Source organism: Papaver somniferum, unplaced genomic scaffold, assembly GCF_003573695.1.
Source record: "Papaver somniferum cultivar HN1 unplaced genomic scaffold, ASM357369v1 unplaced-scaffold_135, whole genome shotgun sequence".
Lineage (NCBI taxonomy): Eukaryota > Viridiplantae > Streptophyta > Magnoliopsida > Ranunculales > Papaveraceae > Papaver > Papaver somniferum.
The window spans coordinates 8,381,467-8,399,467 of record NW_020622713.1 but is presented as its reverse complement, the minus strand read 5'-3'; the positions used below and the strand labels follow the sequence as shown (position 1 = coordinate 8,399,467).

The 18,001-nt window shown below is 35.0% G+C and overlaps 1 protein-coding gene across 1 annotated transcript; it reads right to left on the bottom strand.

Moving 5' to 3' along the window:
* Nucleotides 1-3,528: 3,528 nt before the first annotated feature.
* LOC113334062 (F-box/kelch-repeat protein At3g06240-like) lies at nt 3,529-4,209 on the bottom strand. The gene has a single exon (XM_026580407.1). The coding sequence runs from the start codon at nt 4,207-4,209 to the stop codon at nt 3,529-3,531; it is 681 nt and encodes a 226-aa protein (XP_026436192.1).
* Nucleotides 4,210-18,001: the final 13,792 nt, after the last annotated feature.

Sequence of the window (18,001 nt, the reverse complement as noted above, 5' to 3'; positions counted from 1 at the left end):
TGTAGTAGCATATTGATATGCTAATAACTACTACATATTGATATGCTAATAACTACATATCAATATGTCGAACTACATGTACTTATCAAAATATATTTTTATTATGACAAAATATGTACGACAAGCTTATCTGATACTCAGAAAGATGAATATCCTTTAGGAACTCAGCACATATCTTTGTATGATTCCACCTAGCCACTCTTGGCACATACATTCCTGTAGGTTCTGTCACTATATCCTCGGGCGCCACCAAATGGGTATGCTCCGCAAACCATGGCTGCAAAATATTGATATGCAGTATTAGATATACTATCAAAATGTAGAAAACACATAAAACAAAAACATTTTGAAGTAGAATAAACAAATTAATAGATTCTTACCAACAAATAAATAGCACAACCATTTGTGCGTTCTACGGATTCCACGTTTTCATTCAGCTTTTTCTCTAAATGAGAATGGATGAGGTCAGGCCATGAAATATTCTTAGCCTTCTCAAGATCAAGAACGAAACCAATATATTTTTTAGTCAAAGCGTTGGCATCACTTGTAGCGAAAAATAATGAAGTGCACATATACAGGCAGATAAACCTAACAAGATCTTCGGCATCTTCCTCGTCTTCTTCAGAATCTTCATTTGATTTATCACCCACGCTTTGCAGAGACTCTTCATCAGACTTCTTCGTTTTCAGATTAATTGGTGTTATTTTAAGGATTTTCAAGATTGCCTTCACAATCATTGGCCTAGTCACTTTATCACCAGCTTTCATATCAGCAGGAAAAGTCCTTTTGAAAAATTCTGTTTCACGCCATCCACTTTTTTTATTGACTTGTGTAAGCCTATAATCAAGATATTCCCTATTTTGAATTCTCGGTATCCCATAAATAAGTTCCATTTCTTCTGGTGTGGATACTAGCTCATTCGGTTGGCCATGCCTTTTAAAGACAAATCTAAGCTTGTTTGGATCTTGACCCCTAACGTAACAGCGTAACATTTTCGTCATTGCATCTTCAATGTTCCAACTCAAATCTTGTGTACCAGAATATTAGGAACATGTTACCGAATGATGCTTCAGAAATTATCTTCATCTGCAACTCACTCAACTCAAGGTTTTCAGTGGACTTCGCAATAGCCTTCTTAGTGGTCCTAATAGTCTTCGCAAGCCCCCACAAGCCCCTGAAACCGCCACGGTATAAACTTCGTGGTTTTCCAGCTACTTTCTTACTCTTATTAGCACCTACACAATAACAAGAACCAAAAACTATTACAGTACATATCAATATGGTATATCAAATATGTAGTTACATCATCAATATGTAGTTGTAATATCTACCAAGTCTTGAAACTACATATTATTAACAGTACATACGAGAATATAAGTATCTACCTCTACATATTTATATGTAATATGTTATGAGAGTATAAGTATTTACCTCTACATATTGATATGTAATATGTTATGAGAGTATAAGTATTTACCTCTACATATTGATATATAATAGTAGATACCACTACGTATTATTTTAACTACATATCGATTTGTAATAGTACGTATGGCATATGTATCTGCTTTGATACAGTAAAAATGTAAAAACACTTAATACCAAAAACAAGCACAACAATGCATCATTACATACTCATAAACATATGTTATTAATGATACATATTATTCATACGCTTTGTTCTTATATGTAGTTGTACAACATACCTTCTACATTTGCTTTCCCCCCTTTCGCTTTTGGTGAAGGAGTAGCAGCTCTCAAGGCAAGTGTTTTCTTCCCCTACACCATATCAAATATGTAGTTAATGTATCTACCATGAACATTAAACAACTACATATCAAATACCACAACATACTGGTAATTTTATAACTACATACTGATAACTACATATGAACCACAATTTACGGGGGTCGAGGGGGCAGCGCCCCATCGTTATTAAGAATTATCTTCACTTTTAACATTACAAACCTTCTTTCAGGAGCGCTTTTGCTTTCCCCCTTTTTGCTTTTCCCTTTCCTTTTGGAGATCGAGTAGCAGCTCTCAGGACAAGTGCTTTGTTCCCCTTTGCTGGTGGTGAAGGAGTAGCAGCCTTTGTCGTTGTTTTTCCTTTTGCTTTAGTAGTTGTCGCTGCTGTTTTTCTTTTGCTTTTTGCTTCGGGAGCAGCATCTGCTTTCTTTCTTTTGGTTTTTGCTGTTTTTGTAAACCAAAAGTTTTGTACACATTACATATTATAGGCAGATAATAATATGTAGCACACACATATCAATTTGAGATGCTATCATTACATATCAATAAGTACAAATTGTAGACAACATATTGATATGTAGTACAGATATAAAACATATGAATCACACACTGCATATCAATATGTTGTGTCAAATTACATACACAACAGATGAAAAACATGTAAAACATATGACTCACAGAGATGTTGTGATTCTGTTGAACAAAAAACATATGAATCGCACACTGCATGTCAATATGTTGTCTCAAATTACATATACAACATATGAAAACATGTATACCAGAAACTACATACAAATATGTAGTGATTCCATTGAGCATAGAAATCAAAAAGAAAAACGACAACAACTTACCTATTTTCTGATCGATATGTTTCTTCCTCTTTGTTGGTTAAGGAGTAACAATTTTACTCCTACTTCTTGTTATTGGTGAAGGAGTAACATCACGGGGGGTTTCTTCGGGGTTTGTTGTTGGTGAATCATCATCGTTTTTTCTTCTTCTTTTTGCTGGAGAAGGGTTTTCTTCTGTAATTTCTTCTGTAATTGTCCTCTTAATTTTTCTATTCAATACCATTTTCTCTCTTCAATTGAATGAAATGAAATTAGGTCTGAAAATTAGGTTTTCTGTAACTGTTGTTGATAGATATTCGATTTCAAATTTCGGTAATTTTTGTTGATGACCTTTATCGATTTTGTTTTCCTGTAACTGATTTCAAATTTCGGTAACTGAATTTCTGCAACTGTTGAAAGAAGAGAGAGAACTGAGAGAGAAGAAACTGAAAATTGAGAAGAAGAAAAATGAAAAAGGAACTGACATAATCCCGTGTTATGGGTATAAAGGTAATTACCGCTGTTTTTAAACATTTTTGGACCAGCGGATAATTTGTTTATCCCGCTGGACTACACAGTAATCCCAGGTCGGGTTTTTGCCTTTTTGGACTAAACAGGAAATTTCTCAAATCAGAAACTGAGCATGGACCAGGCAGCCAGACTTGATGGACCCCTGAGCAGATGCGTCCAAGTAAAAGACTTCAAATATAGCTAGCTCCAATTCCCAACTGAACCATAAAATGCCGGGCACAAGTAATCTTCATTGTTTCGTCAAGGATTTATCCAGTATGGTCAGAAGAAGAAGAACAATGAAAATATGAGGACTAGATAATCAAAACTTTAGAGGATCCGTGGCTGGTAAGACAACTAATACGGACAATTGCAACATCTAAGTGAAAGATATCTGCAGCCCTAGTCATATTTCATTATTTTCTCACGGGGTATGTTGTAACGTTTAGTCCAAGATTCTGGGACGCCGTAATCCTGCATCACCCCAAACTCCAAGGTCAACCTTATTTACTACAAGTAAACAAAGCAACCCTTCCAAAGCCCCCACAGTCCTCAAAATATTCCCATTCTCTATAGCTCCTTTAGGTGGTTCCATTTCTTGTAATTTCTCTTCGCTGATATCTAAAGTGATGATTACCTTGAAGTCTCTTTTGCCGGACCAGTGCAAAACTCCATTTACAAGCACCCCAATATCTCGATTCCAAGGGACCATAATATGCATGTCAAGCTCAGCGTGACTGCTTTTCCAGGCATTCTTTCTTAGAGTATAGACGTCGATTAAACATCTGTTGTCCTTATTAGTTTCATCTAATTTCACAACATGTATAACCTTGTACTCATCAATCTTGCAATCATAACCAAAACCATACATGTGGATATCATCTTTCGTATACTTTTCTGATGATTTGGGTATTATTTTCTGCTGTTTGGTGGCTGGGTTCCGAAGAAAAAGGAGTTTCTTACTATCATCCCAAAGGTAAACCAGACCATCACAAGAACCAAATAATTTAACATTACAATATAAAGTTTCGATTGTGGATTTGTTTTTAACAGCATCCTTGATAGACGAATATATTGAATCACAGCCTACCCAACGGCACCTTCCCGGCAAATAACCACTAGCCATTAGACTAGGGTTGTTTTTTTGGATACTAATTCTACGGTGCATCTTAACAAAACTACGATGAGAAATTATTCGAAACCAAGACCTACAAACACACTTACACGTAAGTAATGATCTCACTGGCAGCCTTGCAAGGATCTCAAGGTAGACATCTTCTGGAACGCTTGACATATATGCTTCGACTTCTTTTTTAGTTTGAGAGAAAAAACCTAACCAGGATTTCCTGTTTTGAGGTCTGAGATAGATATCATTACCATATTAATACGCGACGAGGACCTCGTTCTCAGATTAATTGAAATTTGTAAGACGTTTTACTTGGGCATTTTATATGGGCCGAAAAAACCCAGTTACTTCTTCGGGTTGATGGATGGTAAGCAACCTCAGGTCCTTTTTTCCTTTTGGAGGCCAGTGGTGTTGGCCGGTGACAAACACAATTTGGTGCACACTTCTTTCACCGGCATATGATAAATACATGTACGGATTTTTCGCCGGTGATAAAGTTTGATGATTCAGTAATGGTGAGAAACGGCCCCTCCGAAGTGACAACAGAGAAAGGGAAAAGGTCACGTAGGCAAACAAAATCCTCTCGGTCGTTGTTTAAAATTTCAAAACCATAACACAGCATCACCAATGATTTTAAAACCGGGCTATTTTGGGGCGTATGCTGTTTATCTGAGGGCTATGGTTAGATGATAAAAAAATAGGTCATTAAGAAATAAATCTAAAAACTTTGTAGCCAACTATTTTAATCAATATCTAGTTTACCCCAGTTAATTAATAATCTTAAGAAACTAATGTTAATTAATAATTTTAGATGTTTATTAACGGTTTTAGATGTACAACTAATTAATGTTAATTGAACTTCCAATCATTAAACTACTCGAAATTTTCATTTCTTTTCTCGAAATCACTTACCGAAGGTGGACCGATTCTAGGTTTGTATTCGTCATTCATAAAAGAACACTCATAATCGGTGTACGTATACATTGATAAAGACCAAAGGAATCAGTAGTTTAACAAGATTTTATAGACCGATGTTGCATGCAAGGAAATAATTTATCCATGCTTTTAACACATCTCATTCATTGCAAATCAATCTAACCATTTTCGTGGGCATCACAGATGCACTTAGCACGTGCATCAAGCCTTTAAACCCCTAAGCGACCTACTGTACGTATTATAGTCTCGTGAGAGTCTACATAAAGATTTACCCAAAAAATCTACACAAATAATTCTAAAAATATCGGTCTTCATCCGAGGAATCTCCATCCGGTACATGAATGGCATATGATCGGGGTTGAGCTCTGGAATTTTGGAATTCACGAATTCGTAACTTTCAAAAAAATTGAATTGTTCACCTTTTTCCTCCAAGTAGTGTCTATTAGCGACTTCCTCCTACACAAACAAAACAAAAACTTACTTTTTAAGTGTTCAAGTGGAAGATCAAACAACCGATAGATATTGGTAAATACTTACAAATTTAGCATTGGCAGCACCAGCAACATCAGGAGAAGCATCACCATCAGCAGCATCACCGTCAGCAGCATCATCGTCAGCAACAACACCATCGACATCATCACCATCGGCAGCAACACCATCGGCAGCATATTCCTCAACTAAAATTTTATCCATTTTGCCCTTAAAAGACCATGACTTAATAAGGATTTGTTACGTGCGATATTTCTATAAATTGCTCCTCGAGATCCAACCGATCTATAATTTCGTGTCTCCACCTTTCTGCAAAGCTGCCTAGCACCCCAAGTTCCTCGTATGAAAGCTGGTATGCAATTATTAATGCCTTCTCTCGATAAAATGCAACATTGTATTTGTTGACAAAGATTTTATCTAGCTCCCTCTTAAGATCACTTACTTGGATTTCTCGGTTATAAAATTTCAAGTGACGAAATCCATCTACAAAGAGTTCAATCAAAAAAAAAAATCTGGTTAGACAATCGGTATATAAGATAATATTTGTAATCCGATTCTGTATGGAAAAGCACACATGAATATGAAACCCAAGGAGTCGGTTTATGAAGATATAAATCATAACTGATTTTGATTTGAGAATCTCAAATGACAAGCTTCATAATCGGTATTTGAACCACATACATGAAAACCGATTCTAAGGGAAAAAGTTTAAAAAATTTAGATGGTTTATGTTAATGCACTTATAGACCGATTCCTTTAATGTCTTTCTGTTAGAGTAATGATCGATCGAACTCACAAGTGTTGCTATATCAAGCTTGTTGTCAAAAGCATATCCTGATTTCTAGTCTTCAATTAGTTAAGTCTCTATTTAGGATAGAGGTAGTTGAGAAACGAACCAGTCATCATTTGCGTTCTACCATTGGAAGGCGAAGATCAACCGAAGATTTTGGATAACTTCATCAACAAAAGGTAAGTGAAGGATGAACACCTATTTCTCAAGTTATATTCATCTTTCTATCATTCAGACGATTGTCGCATAACTAATTAGACTAGCTTGCATAGAAAAGAATTTCGAGTCATAAACTAGTTATTTAGTTTACGAATTTTTCAAAATATAATGACTAAGCTTAATGAATATTTTTTCATACTTGATCACCTTCGGTGGGGAAAAATTTATTTTTTGGAACCGAATCTTGATTCAAGTTTATAATTTGGAAATAGCCTGGAACAGTGATATGTGTCGTTGATGTTATTTGGGAATATTATTAAACTACTATATTCAGATTAATGTTATTTGTCTGAAGTCGTATTACATGTATTAGTACACGTAGATAAGTAGCTATATATCGACTTCCAGATTTGTGTGATAACGCATATTCTTATGCACATCATGGGAGAATCTATTTGTTTCGTGATCCGGATAGGTACGTATATTCATATACAAACCATTTTGGAACTGTGGTAAGGAAACCGGATTTAAGTATCCAAATTGGTATGCGAACCAATAAAGTTATATGTTTTAGAACCAGTTTAGTACCCAAACCGGTAGGCAAACTGAAAAGTTTTTTTATACTCCAGAACTGGTAAAATTCTTACGGTTTCCAAATCAGTTTCCAAACTGAAAAGTTTTGTAAACTCTGGAACTCATTTTTGCACCTAAGTTTGCAACCGGTATGTGAACTGAAAAGTCTGTCAACTCCAGAACTCGGTTTTTCTCATAAGTTTGAAAACAGTCCGTGCACTATGACTCAGACGATTCACAAACGACTCATGTATTCATACTTTGTACATTTACAAAATATGTCGATTTTGTTCAAATTCGATTAAATTATTTCTATAAGATGATTTGCATTTGATCAATTCTCTAATTAACACTAGACTTATTTGATCACATAATTGTGACTCAATATTAATGTCTTTGTGTTCATGGAAATAAGTGTTAAGATTTTAAGTTCAAATCGACTAGTTTGGTCTAACTATGTTGAACATAGTATTTATACATGGTTCGTATACAGTTTACCTAACCAGAGTGTATATCTTGTTTATGTAAATAAGATTCAAATCTTTCATCTAACGGTGAATATTGTTTTCTTAGTTCCAAAGCTATCTTAGCTTAAACCTAAAGCAATCTAGGCTTCGAGGATATATAAGGGGAACTCTTGGCAACTGGAATCTTTGAATCCTGACACTACTCGTTGGTGTGTCCTAGTTGTATCTAGAGTCGTCCTCTCTAGAAAACCTTTTAGGGTTTAGCGACTATCAAAGACTTCATTGGCTTTCTTAAAGTCGGGTCCAATTATCTTTTATCTTGATAACTTGAGTATCCTGATCTTGTTCAATTGTTGATTTATCACTTGAACAAGTTAGATAGAAATCACAAAGTTCTCTTCGTCTCAACTTTGTGATTCCACAAGTTTTATACTTGTGAGGTGAATAATAATCTAGGTTGCACATCGGGTTTCATAAGTCCGGATTTTGAGGATAGCCAGATTTCTGTCAAGTTGCTATCGATTTCCATCACCTGGATCTTACGTTTGATCTGATCATCCATTTAGAATTCAGAAAATCAATTATATATGCTTAATCTGTGGGAGGAATATTTGGTTTAAAGTCTTAGATTGAGTTTAAGCAACTCTTAGTTGGTGTGATTTCATCTAAGGCAATCAATTGCGCGGAGTCTTGATGGGATTCAAGAGGCGTAAAAAACGCAAATATACCTGAATCAATGGGATACTGAGTCAGGAATCAACTACTTTCCAGACCGAAGTTAATTGGTAGTAAGCTAGTGTCTTCAGCTGCTTAACACAATTTGGTGTTCAATCTGGACTAGGTCCCGGGGTTTTTCTGCATTTGCGTTTCCTCGTTAACAAAATTTCTTGTGTCTGTTTTATTTTATTTTTTCCGCATTATATTGTTTATCTTTATAATTGAAATGTCACAGGTTGTGCATTGATCAATCAAAGTAGATACGTCCGACCTAGTTTGTTGGATACGACTTGATTGATCGTCGAACATTGGTCTTTGGTGCCATCCAAGAACTCTCTCTGTGATTAGATTCACGGATTCGATTCTGTAAACGTTCTAATCTCAAGATAGGTAGAGATATAACTCTAGACACTTTCCCTGATTGAGTTTCAACTCTCGGAGTTGTGTTGAGTTTGGTACCCCCAATGTTTTCAATTGGTATCAGAGCAGGCAAACACGTTAAGACCTAATAAGTTTGTGTTTGAAGCAGTCTGACTATAAGGACAGGAGTGAAATCTCTAATAACGTATCACCAGTTCAAAATCAACCAGTTGATTTTGATCAGAATTTGTGTCCAGCACCTGAGGAAACTGTCACATCAAGATCAATATCTAAACATCCTATGGATGTAGAAATAGTGGATAACTAGGAAATACGCCTGGAAGAACAGTTGGATGAACTTTCGTATGAAGGTGACTCAGATATTGATAGATATGTTGATGAGGAAATCTCATAGTATGTTAAGTTATAGGAACCGATTCCTTTTATGACCCATCTCTATCGAGGAAACAAGAATTGAGAAGATGTTACGCGGGTCTTTATGTTTAAAATCACTCTAATGAATCAATCCTCAAGGATTTTGAGGAAGACCTCCGTAAGAAGTCACTTGAATGTGATAATATTTATCAAAAATACTTTTTGTTGGAAGAGAAACTTGCAGAATCTGGAATGAGGACAAATTAGTTTTGAATACATAGAAAAGGATTATTTAACTGATGTTCTTGATAAAATCAAGATGTTGGAAGAGGACTTGAAAAAGTTCAATACTAGTTTAAACAAATTAACCTCTATGCTAGGAGCAAGTAAAAGTCATCGTGATACACGAGGATTAGGCTATAAGGGAATAGATGCTCCAAGTATTAGTAAAGAGGTAAAGTTTGTCAAGGCTAGTGATTTTTCTCAACCAAAGGTTTCCACTGATGACGAAAGTGAAATACCTACACCGGCGGTTAAGGTTCAAAAGAGCAAAATATATCAACCTCCAAAGCTAGCACACACGAATCCAGGTAATAACATTCATTATGCTTGCTATTATTGCGGAAATAAAGGTCACCTGCAAATGGGATGTCGTTTTCGTATAAGGAATTAGAAACTTCATGATGTTCTTATTTGGGTACCACAAGTAGTTATGAAACTAGATCATATGCTTAGATAAACCCCTTAATATTACATGTTGTAACTGTCCAACCTTAAGGCAAAGCAATCAGTGTTGTGATTAACAAAGATTTTCCCATAAACGTCATACAAATCCTTTTCCCAATTATAATGATTATCAAAAGGATAACTCTGTAAAGACGAAGACAAGATCTGATGCTCCCGATTGGATAAAGACTATAAATTTCAAAAGAATAGTCAATCCAATTCTCTTTCGAGAAACCTTGAAAATAATGATGGGAAGAAGATTGTGGTTGTTCGTAAACACACTCAGAAGTGGATATCAAAGAAATTCAATGATGCATTGAGTGTGAAAAGGAATAATCTCCCAGAAATTTCCATGACTATGGAAAAGGAAAAGTCCATGATGTTGGAAGTTGAAATTCCTTGGGGGAAATGGGTTTAGATAAGAATGGATCTAAAAGTGATCTCGTTCATGATAATGCAAAAGTAAAACACAAGAATTGGTGGAAGAAGAAACGAAATAATCCAAAAGCTATAGATTGTGAAAAATTCATAGATACGGAAAGGTTTGTTTCAATCACTTGTGGTGAAAAAGATATTTTTCACCCCCAACAAAACTTGATTGTGTTGGAAATGCATCCTCACCAAGAAATGCTCTATTATGAATACGGTGAGGAAACCAAAAGAATTAGGGCGCACATATCATGTTGACTATTATTCTTGCATGTATTATTGTTATTAATCTTGTTTTCTTTTATTTGTCTCTAATAGGTGAAAAGGATTTACAATTTCAAGTATCCAAGTGCCCAAGTCGAAGAGAAGTGGAAGAAGTGTGACGAAAAGGAGAAAAGATGCTCAAAATCAAGAGACAGGCCAAATACCAGACTGAAATCATTCAAATTAAGGATTTATCTTCCCCATCTCGAACATAAGTCAGTTTCAAAAAGAATGCAAAAGAATGAGGTTATTCTGAGTTCGGACGAAGAAGTTATAGGCAAACAAGCTTACCGGATATCGATGTCTACAAGAAGGTACGTGTACTATGTAAACTCTTAATTTCGTGGACTGAAGGGTTTGCAAACTGGTTTGCATACCATAAAGGATAAAATTCATGAAATTTCTTTAAGGTCCTCCTTTCGTAGTTTAGGATCGGTTTCCTGCCAAATATTTTTCAAATGCATACAAACTATTTCTAAAATATGTTTGGCATTAGAAAAACATTCTATATCACTTATAAGAAAACTTTTATTATTAAGTCTCTTTTGATCTTGATTTATAGTTTAAGTATTGAGTGTTACTGAATTTGGTTATTGTTTGAATGTTCACGACGTCCTTGGTTTATATGTGAGCATATAATGCACACTTCTTAGTGAGTTATATATTTATATATATATGCATATTCTTCTTTGTCAAAGAAATATTTTTATACGCTTATGGTATCCATTCTTGGTGTAAATCCCGTCGGAAAAGAATGATCCTTCCTTCTAAGAGCAAATCAACATGTATGCTCTTTACAAGTTTGTTTCTTAGATAAGATAGAAATACTTGATCCCCATGGATATTCTATTGTATTTCTCAATATCTTATGATATATATATATATATATATGTGTGTGTGTGTGTGTCCTTTGATTTATGTAAATCAAACTAATATCTCATATACACTCAAAAGTTAAATCTATTATGTTTTTTATAAACAGAAATTAGAGCAAACTCTTTGAGATTATTCTCGCAGTATTGATCTACTTGTGATTACACTTTTATGTTTTTTCTGCTTGACACACTCCGTAAGATTCTCTTATGTTGATTAAAATCGAGTAAAATTGTCTCGTTGTTCTTAACTGGCCTTGAAATTAATTTATGTCGATACTTTGGATACAAATCCTTGTGATTTTTTAATGTCTTCCAAAATCCTTCTTTTTCACAAAAGCAAAGTCACTCATGTTGTTCTCTTGGGAATGATATTTAATATGGGAGAGTTCTTAAATGAACTTGTGCTTAATTTCTATATCTTTATGGCGACTGTGGCTGTGGAATTTTAAAGGGGATGCTTGTATCTTTTTAATCTCCTAGGATAAGCGCTAAGTATTTATTACTATGTGATATCATCTAAATAAGTTGATATGAGGAGTTACATTTTAACTATGTTATTATGTAGTATATCCATCTTCCTTAAAACTTGAGATATCTTTTGCTTGTATTCATTATGATCCCGCGATTTTCGTACCTCTGTTAATTTTATTGACAAAAAGGGAGAGAATTATTTAGTAATTTCATACTACATACACATGGTTTACGGATCATTATGTTATACAAAATATGTAAGTATGGATTGGGGGGAGGGGGGGGGGACATATCATCGTAGTATTACTTCAAAGTTGAGATACAAGTGAACTTTGGAGAGAAGATAATAATACTATGTTTCCGTATAATGACGAGAGTTGTTATAGCTACGGATCTTCAACAACAACGATGTTGAGTTGAACACGTTCAACATCATTGCGACTTGAAATAGCGAAGAGTTCAAGGAGAGTTGAAGAAACCAAGGAAACCGAGGCATGATGGATCGAGGAGTTTTTCGAAGATTTATTTTCGTTATCCATATGTATTAACAGTTTTTTCACTAAAATTGACAAAGGGGAAGACTTTTAGAGCATTGCTCGGTCAAACTCACAAGTGTTGCTATATCAAGCTTGTTGTCAAATTTAGTTGTCAAAATTATATCTTGATTTCTAGTCTAAAATTAGTTAAGTCTCGGTCTAGGATAGAGGTAGTTGAGAAACAAACCAGTCATCATTTGCATTCTACCATTTAGAGGCGAAGATCAACCGAAGCTTTTGGATAACTTCATCAACAAAAAGCAAGTTAAGACTGAACCACCAATTTCTCAAGTTATATTCACCTTTCTATCTTTCAGAAGATTGTCACATAACTAATTAGACTAGCTTGCATAAACCTGAATTTCGAGTCGAGAACTAATTATTTAGTTTAAGAATTTCTCAAATATAATGACTAAGCTTAATGAATTTTTGTTCATACTTGATCAACTTCGGTGGAGAATAATTTATTGTTCGGAACCAAATCTTGGTTCAAGTTTATAATTCGAAAATAGCCTGGAACAATGATATATGTCATTTGATGTTATTCGGGAATGTTTTGAATTGATTTAGATAAATATATAACTACTATATTCGGATAATTATTATTTTTTCTGAAGCCGTATTACATGTATTCGTACACGTAGCTGAGTAGCTATATATCGACTTGCATATTTATGTGATAACGCATATTCGTATGTACATCATGGGAGAATCTGTTTTTTTTTTGTGATCCGGATATGTATGTATTTTCGTATACAAACCATTTTGGAACTATGGTCATGAAACCGGGTTTAAGTATCCAAACCGGTATGCGAACCAATATATTTCTATGTTCTAGAACCAGTTTAGTACCCAAACCGGTGCGCAAACTGAAAAGGTTATGTAAACTTCGGAACCGATAAAACTCTGTAAATTCCGGAACTCAGTTTTGCACCTAATTTTGTAAATTGGTACGTGAACTGAAAAGTTCTGTCAACTCCGGAACTTGATTTTGCTAATAAGTATGCAAAACGGTCTGCGTAACATGACTCATCCGATTCACAAACGACTCATGTATTTGTACTTTGTACATTTACAAACTATGTCGATTGTGTTCAAATGCGATTAAATTATTTCTACGAGATGATTTGCATTTGATCAATTCTCTAATTAACACAAGACTTATTTGATCACATAATTGTGACTCAAGATTAATGTCTTTGTTTTCATGGAAATAAGTGTTAAGATTTTAAGTTTAAACCGGCCAGTTTGGTCTAACCATGTTGAACATAGTATTTATACACGGTTCATATGCGGTTTACCTAACCAGAGTGTATATCTGGTTTATGTAAATAAGATTCAAATCTTTCATCTAACGGTGAATATTGTTTGCTTAGTTCCAAAGTTATCTTAGCTTAAACCTAAAGCAACCTAGGATTTGAAGTCTATATAAGGGGCAACTCTTGGAAAATGGAATCTTTGAATGCTAACACAACTTTTTGGTGTGTCCTAGTCGTATCTAGAGTCGTCCTCACCTAAAACCTTTTTAGGGTGTGGCGACTATCAAATACTTCATTGGGATTCTTGAAGCCATGTCCAATTATCTTTTATCTTGATGACTTGAGTATCCTGATCTTGTTCGATTGTTAATTTATCACTTGAACAAGATAGATAGGAATCTCAAAGTTCTTTTCGTCTCAACAATGTGATTCCACAAGTTTATATTTGTGAGGTGAATAATAATCTAGGTTGATCTTCGGGTTGCATAAGTCCGGACTTTTAGGATATCCATACTTCTGTCAAGTTTCTATCGATTTACATCACCTGGATCTTACGTTTGATCTGATCATCCGTTTAGATCGTAAATCTGGAAATCAACTATATTTTCTTAATTTGTGGGAGGCAGATTTTGTTTAAAATGTTCAATTAAGTTGAATCAACTCTTAATCGGTGTGACATCATCTAAGGAAATCAATTGCGCGGAGTCTTGCTAGGATTCAAGACGCGTAAGGAGCGCGCATATACCTGAATCAGTGGGACACTGAGTCCGGGCTCAACTACATTCCAGACCTAAGTTAATTGGTAGTAGACTAGTGTACGTAGCGGCTTAATACAGTTTGATATTCAATCTGGACTAGGTCCCGGGGGTTTTCCAAATTTGCGGTTTCCTGGTTAACAAAATTTCCAGTGTCTGTTTTTTTTTCCACGTTATATTGTTTATCTTTATACTTGAAATATCACAGGTTGTGCGTTGATCAATCAAAGTAGATACATACGACCTAGTTTGTTGGATATGACTTGAATGATCCTTGGACATTGGTCTTTGGTACCGTACAAGAATTCTCTCGTTGATCAATCAAAGTAGATAATCATCCTAAAATCCGATTCTGGTGCATGTTCTTCATGGACGCGATGAACATCGTAAAATCGGTATACACGATGCTTCGACGTAAGCCGATTCTTGGTAGAATCTGAGATTCTTATTTGCAGAAAATTGGGTTTTAGATACCTTATCGATGAATAAATGAGTTTAATAGAATGTGTTTGATGGGGATTTACCTTACATATCGGTGATTGTTGAAAAAAAGACGGACAAATTTTTTGATTTGGGTTTGAAGATTTGAAGAAAATGGAAAGTTTGTGTTTTAGATTTTAGGTGCTTTTTTTTTACTGAAAATAGAAACATTTACTATTTATATGAGTATAAGATTAGGGATAATTTGTGCCTATATATACTGGTCATTTCACCCATTTTAGCCACCCCTTAGTATCATTTTGTTGGGAGAAAATTTTTGATAGGCCCCAAAATAGCTAGGTTTTAAAAGTCCTTGTTTTTTTGTCCGTGGGGATATAAAGTGTGGAAAAAAATTCTAACTTGTCGAGATTTACTCATGCATCATTCGATGGTTGTCAAGTTAGCACCCCATCGTGGATGTTGCACTCAAGGTTTCTCTATTGAGAAATTTCCTGTTTGGTCTAAAGATCCGACCCTGGAGTAGTGTCTAGTCCAGCGGGATAGAACAATTATCCGCTAGTCCAAAAAGGTTTAAAATCCTAGAAAATTACTAGCCTACCCTCAACATTCATGCGTGGGTTAAAACTGTCTCCTCCCACTTCTTCTTCTTCTGCCTGGAAGAAAAAACCGACTGCAACTCCTTCATCTGAAAAACGATTTCGGAAATCATTAATTACAGAAAAATCATCAGTTCCTGACCTAATCAATTACATAAATCATCAGTTCCTGACCTAATCAATTACATAATCATCAGTTCCTAACCTAATTTTTATTCATTCAATTAAAGAGAAAAAATGGTTAGAACTATCAAGCGGACAGTTACAGAATCAATTGTAGCAGGTAAAAAGAAGAAGAAAAAATGTTGATGATTCACCAACACAATCCTCCCCTGCGGCTAAATCTCCGACAACAAGGAGTATGAGTAAAGTTGGTACTCCGTCACGAACAAATGTTCCTCAGGTAGAAGGTAAGCAAAAATCAGAAGAAAGTAAAGCCTAATTTTGTACTTCATATTGACATGCAATACTTAGAAAACTGTTGTTGAATTTCATATTGACATGCAATACATATCAATATTTAATGCTGATGAAAAACTGTAGATATGTAGTAATGTTCAACTAATATACTACATATGCTCAATAGAATCACTACATCTCTGTATGTAGTGTTTGTTTTACATGTTTTCAATGGAATCACTAAATATTTGTATGTAGTGTCTGGTATACATGTTTTCGTATGTTGTATATGTAACTTGAGACAACATATTGACATGCAATGTGTGATTCATATGTTTTTTGTTCAATAGAAACACAACATCTCTGTGAGTCATATGTTTTACATGTTTTTCATCTGTTGTGTATGTAATTTGACACAACATATTGACATGCAGTGTGTGATTCATATGTTTTATATATGTACTACATATCAATATGTTGTCTTCAATTTGTAGTTATTGATATGTAATGATAGCATCTCAAATTGATATGTGTGCTACATATTATTATCTGCCTGTAATATGTAATGTGTACAAAACTTTTGGTTTACAAAAACAGAAAAAACCAAAGGAAAGAAAGCAGCTGCTGCTCCTGAAGCAAAAAGCAAAAGAAAAACAGCAGCGGAAACTACTAAAGCAAAAGGAAAAACAGCGACAACGGCTGCTACTCCTTCACCAACAGCAAAGGGGGACAAAGCACTTGTCCTGAGAGCTGCTACTCCTTCTCCAAAAGGAAAGGGAAAAGAAAAAAGGGGGAAAGCAAAAGCGCTCCTGAAAGAAGGTTTGTAATGTTAAAACTGAAGATAATTCTTAATAACATATGTTTATGAGTATGTAATGATGCATTGTTGTGCTTGTTTTTGGTATTAAGTGTTTTCTGAAGACTTGGTAGATATTACAACTACATATTGATGATGTAACTACATATTTGATATACCATATTGATATGTATTGTATTAGTTTTTGGTTCTTGTTATTGTGTAGGTGCTAATAAGCGTAAGAAAGTAGCTGGAAAACCACGAAGTTTATACCGTGGCGGTTTCAGGGGCTTGTGGGGGCTTGCGAAGACTATTAGGACCACTAAGAAGGCTATTGCGAAGTCCACTGAAAACCTTGAGTTGAGTGAGTTGCAGATGAAGATGATTTCTGAAGCATCATTCGGTAACCTGTTCCTAATGTTCTGGTACACAAGATTTGAGTTGGAACATTGGTTGAAGATTGAAGATGCAATGACGAAAATGTTACGCTGTTACGTTAGGGGTCAAGATCCAAACAAGCTTAGATTTGTCTTTAAAAGGCATGGCCAACCGAATGAGCTAGTATCCACACCAGAAGAAATGGCACTTATTTATGGGATGCCGAGAATTCCAAATAGGGAATATCTTGATTATAGGCTTACACAAGTCAATAAAAAAAGTGGATGGCGTGAAACATAATTTTTCAAAAGGACTTTTCCTACTGATATGAAAGCTGGTGATAAAGTGACAAGGCCAATGATTGTGAAGGCAATCTTGAATATCCTTAAACGAACACCAATTAATCTGAAAAAGAAGAAGTCTGATGAAGAGTCTCTGCAAAGCGTGGGTGATCAATCAAATGAAGATTCTGAAGAAGACGAGGAAGACGAGGAAGATGCCGAAGATCTTGTTAGGATTATCTGCTTGTATATGTGCACTTCATTATTTTTCGCTACAAGTGATGCAAACGCTTTGACTGAAAAATATATTGGTTTTGTTCTTGATCTTGAGAAGGCTAAGAATATTTCATGTCCTGACCTCATCCATTCTCATTTAGAGAAAGAGCTGAATGAAAACGTGGAATCCGTAGAACGCACAAATGGTTGTGCTATTTATTTGTTGGTAAGAATCTATTTATTTGTTTATTCTACTTCAAAATGTTTTTGTTTTATGTGTTTTCTACATTTTGATAGTATATCTTATACTTCATATCAATATTTTGCAGCCATGGTTTGCGGAGCATACCCATTTGGTGGCGCCCGAGGATATAGTGACAGAACCTGCAGGAATGTATGTGCCAAGAGTGTCTAGGTGGAATCATACAAAGATATGTGCTGAGTTCCTAAAGGATATTGATCTTTCTGAGTATCAGGTAAACTTTCCTTACATATTTTGTCATA

Coding starts and splice junctions, on each gene's coding strand:
- LOC113334062 (XM_026580407.1), bottom strand. CDS start 4,209: ATGGCTAGTGGTTATTTGCCGGGAAGGTGCCGTTGGGTAGGCTGTGAT.